Genomic DNA, 13,482 nt, shown 5'->3' with positions numbered 1-13,482 from the left:
ACCCTGCCAGCAACCGAGCCCAACGGAAAGCCGTCCTGCCCGCAGCTCGAGGGGGTGAGAAAGGAAGGTGAGCGTTGTGCCGGCAGCGCTGGGCTCTGCATCCCTGCTGCCTCTGCCCAGCCCGAGCTCCCCGTACCTGCTGCGAAGGGGGACCGGGCACTTCTACAGCAGGAGCTGCTCGCCGAGCCGCCAGCGTCGCACCCAGAGCCCGAGCGCGCGGGGAGCGCCGCCAGCCCAGCTGCTCCGCTCCCCGAAGGTTCCCAAGAGCATTTTTGCCCCGCTGACATGTCAAAAACAGAAAGGCAGCGGTATTATTGCCCCGCAAGCAAACAGAGAAAGTTTACATCCTCGCTGCTAAAAAATCTATGCGGCAGAGCCTATTCCGGAGCACGTAACTTGGGAAATCAGCACAACATCCTGAAGAGTATTATACGTTACGGTGACGCACCGCAGCGTGAAGTGCCAGTGGTAAACTTGCCTTCCCCCTCCTCTCGCTTCCCTGTTTTGTTGTTGTTGTGTTTTTTTTTTTTCAGGCTTTTACGCATCCGCCACAGGCCGCCTGCTTGCGCTGGCCTCCGAGCAGGGTGAGCAGGCTCGCACGGCACTCCCGCAGAAGAACGCGCTGCCCCGGTGCTGCCCTCGCAGATGGGATAGCGAGCGTGATCCAAGCTGGGAGTGGACTTGTCACCGGCCTCCCTTAACGCTTTCCAGCTCCAGCTGCTGCAGGGAAGGCGCGGGGAGAGGAGGCAGTCGGGTGCTCCGTCCCTGCTCCAGCTTCCAAAGGGTAACAGCCAGTCTGCAGGCTCCTCACAAAGCCCCGAAGGGAGAAGCCACCGGTGACCCCAGCGGCAGGAGAGCGGCCGAGCTTCCCCATCCATCACCCCTGCTGACTCAGGAGGGAGGGGGCCTCAACCCGAGCCTCATTCTTGGAAAGGGAAGATTTCTACGCAAGCTCGGCTTTTCCATGAGTGTTTGTGCTAAGGCGCTGCGCCGCTCCCACCCAGCTGGGACCGGGCTCGAGATCCAATTTCATTTTTTTTTTTTTTGAAAAAAAATCACACGGGAGATGAGGAATGCATCAGGTCACCTCCAGCCCTGGGCAGGAACCCTGGGTTCTTCTGCAAAGGCAGCATTAGGAGAGGGGAGGGCTGGGGATGTCCTTCTAGCAGCTCCCCGGAGAGCTGCTCCACGTGGAGATGCACCGCCGGGACCGCGGCATCTCCGCAGAGGGATGGAGAACTGGGTGGGCAGTGCTTTCAAGAGGACGGGGCCTCCAAGAGGTACCTGGAAAGGGTACCCGGAGAGGCACGGCAAAGCCCGAGCGGGGACAGCAGCCAGTTCGTGCTGCACCCCACCGTGCAGCCCCCAAGGACCCGCTGGATGCAGCCCATGCCCACCTCTCCGGGGGCGGCGGCAGCCTGGCAGGAGGAGGCTGAAGGCATCGGGGTTGAGACACCCCCACCTCCAAAACACCTCCCGCTTCTTGCTGCGGCGGCGAGGCCGCAAACAAAGACTCGTGCAGATGCGGCGAACAGACGGAGCGTGACTCCCTTCGCCCCCCTCCCCTTCTCCCCAAAACAAAACACACACCCAGAAACAGAAGGAAACCAGGCAGGAAAAACCCGACGGTCATTCGACAACTATTTCAAGCCTCCCCGCTCCCGGGAGGGAGCCGGTCTGTCTCCCACCACGTCCCCTCCAGCCGTACCGGAGCTGCCCCATGCACCCCCCCAACGCGCCCGATCCCATGCCAGCTGCCGGTGGGCGGCTGTGTCGGGGCTGCTTTCTCCTCGTTTCGTACCGTGCACATCTCAGCTGGCATTTCAGCGCCAAGCCAGCGCCAGATTTCTCTCTGCTGAGCCAACGCGCTTGGAAATGCATGACGACTTCAGCAGATTAATTGGAAACACAGCCTGGGTGTTGCAATCCCAGGAATGACTCCAATTTCAGGAACAAATGTTTTCATCTCAAACTGGGAGCAGTCACCCAAGTGGAAGGGCGCATTTTTGTTGCTGTAGCTCACCCCCTCTCCCCTGGCGTGCAGGCGGTGGGAAGGGAGCTGCATCGCGCCCCGACGGGGCAGCCGCGCAGGCACACGTGTGGCCGGGAGCTGCTGCCCCAGGGATTCCTGATGCTCCCAGCCAGCTCCGGAGAGGGACAGCTGAGGTTTGCCCGTGTCTTCTCTCCTCTTGCAGCAGCGCGTCGTTCTTGTCGCGGTGCGCAGCAGGGAGAACAGGAGGTGCCGGGGGTTCCTGCTGCGGGTCCCCAAGGGTGGCCGCAGGGCGAGCAGAATTCTGCTGGGGCTCCGTGAGCATCCTGGGGGCAATGCTTCCAGCTCCTGCCCAGGTGGCTTCCCAAAAGGCCACGTTCCCAACCCAAAGCTCCAGCGGGACCTGCTCCACCACGTGCACCATACTCACACACGGAAACTCTCCCCCCAAAGGACAGCCTGGCCAAGGAAGAGTCCCCAGGGTGCTTCTGCTGAAGGACAGGGGCTCCAAGAGCTCCAAAGCCAAGCCCAGAAGTGGCTCAAGGAAAAAGGGACCTATTCCCCCAGGGAATAAATCCCCACAGGACCATTCGCTCCATCTAGTGGCAAGCCATTCCTGTGCTCCCCTTTCATTCCTCCCCTTCTACAGCAGTCGCTCTCCCCCTTCCAGGAGTTTCGCCATCGGGGTGCCAGCCCTTTTTGCTCAGCGCTGCTCCCTGCCAACCTCCCATGCTCTCTTAGGTGGTCCCTCAGCAGCCACGGCACCTCTTGAGCTCTCGCTCTCCCTCGGCTACCAAAAACAAACAAAAAAAAAGCTCTTCCACGGCTCAGCAGCTGCGCAGCGGCTTCTCCCGAAGCTGAAGGTGATAAGGGAAGAAGAAAAGCTGGTCTGTCCACCCGCAGAGCCCTGGCAGGGAAGGCAGCCCTGATATCCCGCTGCCAGGGCTCCTGCAACCCAAGAAAAACTGTGTGGGCTGTGGAAAGGGCACGAGGCTGCTGCGGGAGAAGAAACTGCACGCCGAGAGCCCAGGGACGGGCTCGGGGAGCCGCCAGCTTGGCTCCTGCGAGCCTGCACATGCGGTTAGCAAGCACCCAAGTGGGAAGGAGGGACCGGAGGTGCTGCAGCTGCTTTTGTCGATCCCCCCGCCTGCTGCAGACGGACGTGGAAGCAAGGCCTGGGTGAATTCCTGCTTTGGCAGGGGCAGCAGCAGGAGACGGTCCCACGCGGAGCGGCAGGGACCTGGAGCGAGCGAGCCCAGCCTGCCTCGCGCAGCCCAGATGGAGGACGGGATTTCAGCTGGATGGAAAGCGATTTAACCTTCCCAGAGAGCTCAGCTCCTGCAGGTCCCATTTCTGCTGGCTTCTCCTCCTCCACCAGCTGTTTGGCCTCCCTCTTCGGCAAAGCCTGCCAGGGCTGGAGCCGGACCCGAGAGCATCGCGGACACCGCGGTTTCTCAGCATCCCGCTGCTGCGCAGACAGCCCAGGGCTACACGAACCCTTCCTGAAGCCCCCAGCCCCGGTCCAGCTCTAAATCCAGCCCTAAATCCAATTCCCTTCTCAGTCATTGCTCTTTTTTTCCTGCATGAAAGCCACGGTTCCTGGCCAGAGCTCTGGGTTTTTGATTTGTGTTCGATGCCACGAAGCCCCTAACCCCCTTTCTTTGTCGCTGCCAGGCAAGGGAGCTGCAAGCACCACCTCAGCGAGGTGCCCTCAGCCCCGCACCACGCCGCTCTCTCCAAGGCTGCCCACGCGGGACACCCTCCAGCCAAGGCAGTCCCAGCACACCCTTCCATCAAATGCCAACGCAACGCACAAATCCACTGGAAACCCTTCACCCCCGACCAAACCCTTGCATCAACGCCACGCAGGCCGTAGCTTTTCTGCAATTAATTGAGGCATTCTGACAAAATGAAATCACCGGGTTTTGTGATGAGATACCGCTTATGGAGCTTGGCTCGTTCCAGAGCCTGCGGTGAGCTCTGTACTTGGGGCACCCCCCTCTCTCCAAGCAGAACATCTGCACCCCAATGCTGAGCGCACAACAAGAGCTGCCAGCAGCGTGCAGCCCGTCGCCTCTCCTCTAACCTGGGCTCTCGGCATCAGCGGGGTCAGCTCCGGCAAAGCCTCAGCTCTCGCTCCCATGGTCAGCGATGCCCAGGAGTTGCTGAGCGAAGACGAAAGCTGCGTGGACGGAGGGGAAAGGTGCTGGGTTTTGCAAGGATGTCCTCGGCCAGGCAGCAGTGCTGGGAGGCCTCCCCCGGCAAGCCAGCAGATAAGGCAGCGAGAGGGAGGACATGCAGATCTGTGCAGATCCAGCACACGCCCAAGCTGAGACCAGACCCAGCCCACAAATCCTTCTGCAAGCTCCTCTGTCCCACCTCCAGATGTGCCAGCACCCCATCCTACACCCCGCGTCCCTCCCAGGCTTCTCGGCGCACACGCCCTCCACCTTCTTGGCTCGCTTGGCGAATTGTCCCAGACACGTCTGCGTGGTGTGAAACGGCCCCGGCGTGCCAGCACCCCAGCCTCTCCAGCAGGGGAAGGAGCCAAGCCCTATCACTCGTTCCCATCGCTGTCGCAGGCCATCACCCAGTCTGGGCTCAAGCAGGAGGGAGCGAGCCTCCACCCAGGCAGCAAAGTTACTCGGGAGCAAGCTAGACCCAACAGGACATCCAGCAAAGTCCCACCGAGGCAAAATAAAAAAATGATCCTCCCGGTTCCTTGAGCTTGATGGGTCTTCCAAGGGCTCGTCTCTGTGCCAAACCCGCACCTCAAGGCACGAGCAGAAAAGGCAGCCAGGAAAAGAGAGCGGGGCTCCAGGGCCTCCTTCTTGCTGTGGTTTGACACGAGGAGAGATCAGATGTGGGGCTGCCAGGACGGTTCACTGCAGATGGACAGGGCCAGCACCCAAATTGCAAGCTAGCCTCTGTCCCCACCGCTTCGGCCCCTTTGTTTGGATACCTTGAGGCTCCTTTTGACTCCCAGCTCCAGCACGTCCCGTTTTGGTTGGTGTGAGGCTCTTCCAACAAAGCCTTGGCCCCTTCTCAAGTAGACAATGCTCCGGTCTGGAGCTCCCGAGGCGACGGCACCTCCCCACGCCTCCCCCGGTGGCCCAGCCCTGGCATCGCTCATGAAGCACGGACTCGGCGCAGCCTTCGACCCTGCTCAGGGATTTCCAGGACCCAGAGTCACGGCGGCACTGCAGGACCAGCACCACCTCTCCCCACACCTCAGCTTGCGATGGGTGTGGATGCTGCCGACCCACAGCGACTAAACCTGCAGGAAGCGCACGCAGTCCTGCAAAGCGGGCGCAGCAGAGCTAAGCCGCAGGCGCATCTTTTCTGCTCCGCAGCATCCACGTCAGGAGCACTTTGCAGCCACAAACGGCCAGCACAGCGCTCCCGGTCTAGTTTGTGCTCCCGAGGAAGGACCCGGCCGCGGTATTTACAAAGCTAACGAGAAGCACGGAGGTGGTAGCCGCCTGCCCGGCTCCCTGCAAGGCTCCTACCTGTCCGTACAGGGCTCCTCAGGTTGCTGCTCGCCTCCGAGCTGAGGTTGCATTGCAGCAAGCCCTCTTGGTGACAGATGAGAGGCAGAACCACCACCCCTGCGTGGTTCCAACCCGCTGCCGGTGATTATTTCAAATCGGAGCAAGCGCACGGAGGTGGGACCAGGGTGCCAAAGCGTGTCTCCGGCCCCCTGCGATCAGCATGGCAGGTCGGGGGGCCAGGGGGCTCCTTCTGGAGCACCTTTCCCTGCCAGTGGTTAGCATCTCTGAATCTGGGAACCCTCCTGGGGACGAGCAGAGGGGTATTGGCACTTGTCACCTTGTCCTTCAGGGCGTCCCACCACAGCTGGGGCACTGCACATGCAGCTGGGAGCAATCTGCAGCTATCGGCCCGCTGTTTCCCTGCTCCTACAGCAGGGCAGCTTGCAGCAACCCAGAGTTTTTCCGGGCCTCAGCTATCATTCTGCCACTTCGCTTCCACCGAGAGACTCAGGAAGAGGGCAGCAACAGCCTCTGAGGTGAGCACGCAGGGCTGACCGGCACCAGGATCCCTCAGCCCCCTCGTTTGACCTGGCCTATACATGACGGTGCCCGCGCTGTTTCCCAGTCAGCCCTGAAAAAATAAAACCCCAGAGAACGACGGCTGGGCAAGATCCAAATCCACCGGCTGCAGCTGGGGATGCATCTGCCTGAGTGGACATTTCAGCAGCACCAACCCCATCGTGGGCATCCAAACAACAAAACTCACGTCGAAATCCCCCACGGAGCATTCGCGCTGCGGCGAGGCCGTGCCGGCGACGGTTTAATTGGTGCCAATTTCACAACTGCAGACAAACGAGGAGCTTACCAAAAGCCCTTCCTGCCACTCACGGGAGCTCGAAGGCTCCCAGCTGCGCGCTGAAGCTACCCAAAAGCTACTGGAAAAGTGAACCCACAGCCTAAAGACGACAGACAGCATCTTCCAGCCATGCAAAGCCTGCCCGCCGGGAGGACACGAGGCACCGCTCGCCCACCAGCACAAACCGACGTGTCCGGAGACCTTTCTCCTGCAGGATTTCAGCTCAAAGGCCCAAATCCTCCAAATGCAGCAGGAGGAGCCAAGGGCACCCCCAGAAGCTGGTTCCCAGCACGGGATGCGCTCCGGCCACGGCATGCCCACGTTGCTCCGAGCATCTCCGAAAGCTGCAGCCAGCTGAACCCAGCGAGAACAGACCTCAGCCAGGTCTCTCCTTGAGCACCTCCAGCTTTCGGGGCACGGCACGGCCCTACGAGTGTTTTTCTAGGGCAAAAGCGGGCTTGGCAAGCACTGAAGCCCAGCTTGGGTGCACCCAGGAGGCTGCGCACAGGTGCTCCGCGCCCATGCAGGTGTACGACTTGGACGTTTGCCTTCCTGGGTGTTTATCTTCGGGCTGTGTCTGCACACAAACTTATCTCCGAGAGGAGGGGCGTGTTTCTCCTGCACATGCTGTTATCTCGAGGGATGTGGGCTTCCTCCAAGGCAAACGTGCGTGCCCCACGGCTCGGTGTCAGCGCCGCTGCGGGCACCGGTGCTGGGGTTCCTGCTCCTCCCCGGTCCTCTTTTACCACCAAAAGCGCGTGGCAAAGAAAAACACGGCGGCTTGAGCGAGGGAGGGAGGTGTGGGAAGGAAGGAGCAGGGAGAAGGGATGGCAGGATCCTAATTGGACCCCATCTGGATTCATTCGGGGTCTCCCCACAGCTGTTGACAGAATAACAGAGCCAAAGGACCCCGTTTTTTCCTACAAATGCCTCCTCTCTCATCACCACACAGCACTCCGGTTCACAGAGGGGACAATGAACTCGGCCACTCCTAACGTTCCTCGAACATGCTCAAACTCCCTGAAAATAGGGACCCTGCTCCACACCACCCAGCACATCCTCACCACCAGACCTGTCCCAGCGCAGAGAGGGGCTCTCCCTGCAGCCACCCCCTGCCCTGTCCACGCAGGAAGGGCCTAATTTGCTGTCCCATCCCCGCAGCATCACTTAAAGGCTTCCACTCCTGTCTCCACACATGCTGGCGCTGCTTGGCTTAGCAGCACCCACCTTCAGGCTGCGCCCCGTGATCCCCCATCACCCCGCTCCTCTCCAAAACCCCGGGCAGGTCTGCTCCAAGCCTCCCGGACAGCCCTTGGGGACGTTGCCTTTCTTCACCACGCCAGGATTTGGAGTCAGGCTCAGCCTGCCCAAGCCCACGTCCACGCGCTTCTTACCCGAGTGGCTCCATCCCCGGGCTCCGCGGCGCTGAACCTGCCGCAGCCGGGAAGCCCGGGGCCTCCTCTTCTGGCAGAGCTCCCGAGCGAGCAGTTTGGGCAGTCGCTGCCTCAGATCTGCCCGCTCCCCTCTAATTTGCCCGAGAGCCCTCGGCCTCTCGTGCCCGCAAGTTCAGCTGTCACGGGCTGTGGGAAACCTCAGCTTCGGAAACGCCGCGTTGACACTGATGCAACCCTGCAGACATTCCTCGTCGGGAGCTGCTGCTAAGGGGGACAGGGGGATTAAGCAGCCCGGGCTCCATGCTGACCCTTGCTGCAAGCGCTCGGGGCTGTAACCCTACCTCTTCCCTCTCTCCCCCCCCTCTCAGCCCCATCCCTCGGCTCGCTCGGTCCCTGCCATTCCTCCTCCACCAGCTCGCCGCTTCCGCGCGCTGCGCGGCTTCCGCCGCCATCTGGGCTCCATTTAGGGGAGCTGATGTTTTTCGCAGGGCTGTAATCTAAACTTTGGTATTGAGTTTACATCTCGCATACCAGCGTCTCACCGCTGAGCCTGGCCACGCCGGAGGGATGTCTGGGCTGCCGAGCCCCGTCCTGCCGCGCGGGAGGATGAGGCATCTCCGCAGCAACCCGTACCTGCGAACCACGCTGCTCGAAGTGCCGGAGACGGATCGAGAAGCGTGGGTCTGGGCGCACAAACCCACACTGGATCCAGCGAGGCACTGACCCTGCCAGCGGGCACGAGGCTGGGAACCGGGGCAGCTTCCCCTGGGAGCACAGGGAGGCTGCGGATGGGAGTCAAAGCTCTAAATCAGCATTATCCAGCCTCCATCTCCAGCAGCAGGAAATTCTCTTAATTTATTTGTTTTTTTTTGCCTTAAACCCTACCCTTATCTCCCTCCAGACAGCGCAGAGCCTTTCAGAAGAGCCAGGCCCCGCAAGCAGCATTTCTCAGAGCGGGGATGGAGGCTGCCCTTCGGAGAGCAGGGCGCGGACACGGGGGCATCAGAAAAGCAGGCGCCGTGGTATCGCGAGGCTTCACCCACACCGAGCAGACACGGCCTTCAAAGCCAAGTTCTCCTCGGTCTCCACCGGCAGCTGCCAGGGGAGCTGGAGACGGGAGCACAGGAGCAGGTCGGGGTCCCCACAGCCTTTCAGCAAGGCGACACCGCGGGGTTTGTAGGCAGCTGCAGGGGCAGAGGTGGGACAGCGAGAGCTGCGCTCCCAGGACACCTCGTTGGAGGCTCCCAGGAGAGCAACCACGGTGCTTCGAAGCCAGAAAACAGAGCTGGGATGCTGCATCTCCAAAAGTGCTGGCGTGACAGCTCACCTACGACAGCCCCCGGCCCCTCGCCCCCGGCCCGAGGGCCAGCTCTGCTTTTCAGCCGTGTGGCCAAGACGTGGCTCGACCCCAGCGATCCACGCGGCCAAGCCAAACCCAAACCTACTGTTTTCATCCTTGGGCTTTTCAGGGGGGATTTAGCCATTTGTGGACGCCGGGGCCCGGCAGGACTGTGGTGCCTGCACTCACCTCCGGCCGCCAGCAGCTGTTCCCAACAGCAGAGCCTCGAAGACGGAAGAGGGACGACGTGGGAGTTATTCCAGGCGAATTATGATCAAGATTCAATCCGGGAGCATCCAGCCGATGAGGACGGGGTCGCATCCAGCGCACGGCCAGGCACGGATCCTCACAACACAGCCAAGAGCTTCACAGCGAGCCACCGGGACAAACCCAGCGGGGACTTGTGCCCCATCCACCTACCAGCTCAGAAATTGGTTATAGGCAGAAAAGCCAAGCCCTGCCTGAGTACACTTGCTCCAAGGAGGCCGAGCAGCTGAGACCTGGTCTGTCATACTAGAAAAGCAGGTTCCAGCCCCAGCTCCGTAAGGGTTGTCCAAGCCCTGTTTGCTTTCCCTGCGCCGGGGCAGCGGGAGCACGAGCCTCCTCCCAGAGCCGCGGCCACCGCCGCTCGAGGGCAAGGCCAGCTGCGGGGAGCACCGAGAGGTCCTGCAGGACCGAAGCACCAAGGCACCCCGTCCCTCCGTCCCGGGACACGGCGCCGGGTGTGCGATGCGACAACCCAGAGGTTTTTGTGTTTTAAAAAAGGGGGAATTTCAAGAAGCTCCGAGGAGCTTGCCGCCGCTGCGGTCGCGTATCGAAGCCCGCTGGTTCATCCCAGCCACTCCCGTGCTGTTGGCGAGCCCTCTGTGAGGGTCAGGCAGGGCAAGAGGACAAACCCAGCCTCATCTGGTGTGCCAGAAGACGGGGCCAGCGGGAGGAAGGCGAGAAAACACCGTCCCATTGAGCTCAGCAAAACCCCAGCTCCGGCGCAAGTCCCCACCTTCGGGCCAGAGGAAAACTTTGCAGGCGCGAGCCCAAGGCTTTATCTGCTGCTCCCCTCCCTTCTCCCACATTTCTGGGATTAAACCAACACTGCTTATCTCCGAATCCTGCCTTTGAAACCGGCACAGCCACGCCACAGATCCTGCAGCGTTCCCGCTTGGCTGGGGAGCCCCGAGGACAGCAGCAGCCCAGGAGCCACCTCTGCAACAAAGACGCTGCCCGTCCTCCAGGAGCAGCCCTGCCCGGCCCAGCGCCACGCTCTGCAGCCACCAGCCCCGCTTTCACACGGGGTTTAACCACTCGAAGCGTCCCAAGGGGCCGGATTTCCTTGGGAACTGTAGGAAAACCAGCGTGGCAAGGGAGTTAATCCGGAGTCGTGCTTCATAACCAAGCGCGGGGGAAAGCTCGGAGGCGCGCAGAGGAATTCACCAAGGCCCAGGGCAGCGGGGAGAACCCGTGAAGCGCCGGCCACTGGAGGAGAAGTTCCTCCATGAGGAGCCTCCGTGCCCTCCAGGCAGGCTCCTGCAGCAGTTGCACAGCTGTCCCGGCTTCCCAAGACAGATAAGGCTCACATGATTCATTCACTCGAAACCTTTATTTGTTCTTGCTTACCCAGAAGGAGCCAGCAGCTGCTAATGCTAAACCGGGACAGCTCCCAAGCCCAGACAAAAGGCCTGCAAAAACGGCTTTAAGGAGGAACTGATTGTTCAGAAAAGCAATCCTCAAAGAGGGAGCTAGAAAGAGGGAGCGCAGCGCAGGAGGAAGAGGAAGCCAGAAAGCACCTAAAAATAAGTTTTCAAAAAAAAGCAGCCAGGCACAGGACAAAGGCCTCGCCTGCACGTGACCGTCACCCGCAGCGGAGGCAGGATGCGAGCTTGGTACGCAGCAGCCCCACGGACGGAGCCTCGGCGAGCTTGGGTGCTTGGAGAAAGCCGGGCCGGCAGCTTTGGCCCCGGGCAGGCGCCGTCCTCCCGTGCCATCGATGCCCCGGGGGGCAGGATGCTGCTCCTTGCCCCAGCAGAGCTGGCATCGGGCAGCTTCAGCAGCAGCTTGGAAGGGTTAAAGGGGTTTAGATGGAGCCTGGAAAACGAGATCTCTCCCAAAATGAGATCTCAGAAACAGGCAAAGCCCTGCCGAAGGGCTAACAAGGGGTCCCTCGGGCTCTGCACCCATTTAGGTAGCACCTTCAGATCGAAGCAAGAGCTCGTGGGTGAGGTCCCAACAAAGCAGCCAGGCATGGCAGATGAGAGGAGAGGAGAGGAGAGGAGCTGAGTCTGCCCGGTGCTTGCTGGTGCAGCCGGGGCCGACACCATCCCCTCCTGCAGCCACAGGGCTGCGGAAAGCTCCCACGTAGGCACCGGGCTGGGATCCTGGGGTCAAAGCAGCAAAGCCTTTTTGCTGCCCCGGCATCCCCAGACCTCCCGCAGGGATCCAGCAGGGTCAGAGCTTCCGCTCAGCCCCGCATAACACACAGCAGGATGCGTGCCTTCAGCCAGCCCACCCCGGGTCAGGGTTCAGAGCCGTGCAAGGACGAGAAAAAAATCCCCCCAGGGATGGGAAAGGCACTTACAGGACGGGCTGAACATCAGCAGCACAGCAGATATCCTCAGCCTCAGCGCCCGGCTCTTACTCTGAGAACATCCAGCTAGTTCCGCTCCCGGGAAGCCGCCGCTCCGCATCCCACATTCACTTCTGCTTCGCTCCTGCCACGCACGTATCTGGTCATCGGGGCAGCAGCGAGACACATCTGATAAAGCTCGCTTCCAGGCGAGCCGGCTGCAATACGCCACTCAAGAAACTCGCGCTCACTGAGTCACCCCCGGCTCCCCGCCGCCTGCCTCCTCCCGAGGACGCGCCGGCGACTTTTATTCCCCGCTCCCGTACGCGCGGCTCTCTTTGAGCAGCCGGGGCCGCCGGGCAGGGCTCTGCCCGAGCCGTTTCTTCCGAGCTGCCACGAAACGCAAACAAAGCTCCCGCATGGCCCGGCTTCGCTGTTCTTCACCCTTCGGTCCTTGAACTCATGACTGCTGAGGAAGGCGGCTTGCTCAGCTAACCAGCGAGCTAAGAATAGAGACCTCGAAGCGAAACCGCCGGGGATTGGCAGCTATTTTCAGCGCGCTCGGCCGGCGGGGCGGCGTGACATAAGAGGATATAAAGAGGAAACTGCACAACAACTCTCACCTCACCAAGAAAGATTCGGGGATGCCAAGGTAGAGCCGCCGCGCGTGCTTTTGAGGCAGAGCAGACACCGGGATGAGCCCCCCCCGGCCACCTCCACGCCAGCCCGTGCTGCCAGAAGGGGGTCCGGCGGTGGTACTTGCGGCTCGGCGACGCTCGGGGCACCCCCGGGAGCAGCTCAGCCCCTTCTCGGTGCTCTCTAACCCCAAACCGAGCCTTGCAGCTCTCCCCGCGGCTTGGAAGGGAGAGTTTGCGATCGCGCCCGGTCGCCAGATGTGTTTCGGAAAGATCTGGTCTCGGTTAGCAACCACCATTAAGATTCATGTAGGGAAATTTAAATGGCAGCACTCCGAGGGTGTTTGATTTCAACCCGTAGATACTGGGAAAACAAACGTGCAAGCTACGGTTTCTGGAAACCAAGCCCGCCACCCGAAACCGGTCCCCGCAGCGGCGCTCTGCTACCTCCCAGCACGTCCACCGGCGCACGAGGAGCCTTCGCTGGCACGTCACAGGGTTCTGCTGGCTTAACTCAAACCCCAGAAATATTTTCTCCCGGTTTTTGGAGGGGAAGAAGTCACAAGCCGGGAGTGACAGAGCCTGCGGTGCTGAAGAAGTGAATTCCCCAAAGCCACCGGGCTTCGCCTGTTGTAAAAGCACCCTCCAAACCCTGCGCGGGGCACCGGGAGCGCACACCTCCGATTCCAGCCAGCAGCTGCTTACTGAGGCCTCTGTCAAACCGCCCGCATTGAGTCGGGGGTTCAAAGAGGCCGGGCGCTCCGCACAAAGCTCCCAAGCCACCGATTTGCTTAACGCCGCAGTGCAATTATCACGGCGGCGCGAGCCGTCCTCTCCGCTCGCCACCGCCGGCGCCCCGTGCCAGCAGGTGACAGCCACGCGGCTGCGGCCACCCGGAGAAACCCCGAAACGCGGCCTCGGCTGCATCCCTGAGCCAGGAAGAAGCGGCTCAGCTCTCGGTTGGCACGCCGAGCACGCCGCAAAGCTCAGCGCCAGCACCGGAGCAGAAACCTGGAGGTGAGCCCCTGCTCTCGGGGCAGAGGTTCCCGATCCTCGTGCCCCGTAGAAATCGCCGATCCTCCATCCTCGGCAGCCCTGGGACAGCAAGGGGTCACCCGGCACTCACTGGGACAGGGGCAGCAAGGCCAAAGGAGGCAGGGTGAGCCCACAGGATGCAGCAAAGCCTGCGGGGAAGCAGAATGATGCTTCCCATCCAC

General features: G+C 61.4%; 1 protein-coding gene across 5 annotated transcripts in view; it reads right to left on the bottom strand.

Moving 5' to 3' along the window:
• Positions 1 to 13,482, bottom strand: part of HDAC7 (histone deacetylase 7) — a 74,679-nt gene that overhangs the window by 26,972 nt on the left and 34,225 nt on the right. Inside the window, exon 1 of one of the 5 annotated variants that reach the window (XM_035308923.1) lies at positions 11,643 to 11,880. The exons of 3 other annotated variants lie outside the window; for them this stretch is intronic. In XM_035308923.1, the coding sequence (XP_035164814.1) occupies positions 11,643 to 11,751 (109 nt within the window). In that variant the 5' untranslated portion in view covers positions 11,752 to 11,880. Of the gene's footprint in view, positions 1 to 136; positions 1,232 to 11,642; positions 11,881 to 13,482 lie in introns of those variants that run through there. One more of the 5 variants, XM_035308922.1, reaches the window with a different exon arrangement.

This window comes from Oxyura jamaicensis, chromosome 33 (genome assembly GCF_011077185.1).
Source record: "Oxyura jamaicensis isolate SHBP4307 breed ruddy duck chromosome 33, BPBGC_Ojam_1.0, whole genome shotgun sequence".
Lineage (NCBI taxonomy): Eukaryota > Metazoa > Chordata > Aves > Anseriformes > Anatidae > Oxyura > Oxyura jamaicensis.
The sequence above is the reverse complement of the archived record's forward strand: the minus strand, read 5'-3'. Positions and strand labels throughout refer to the sequence as shown.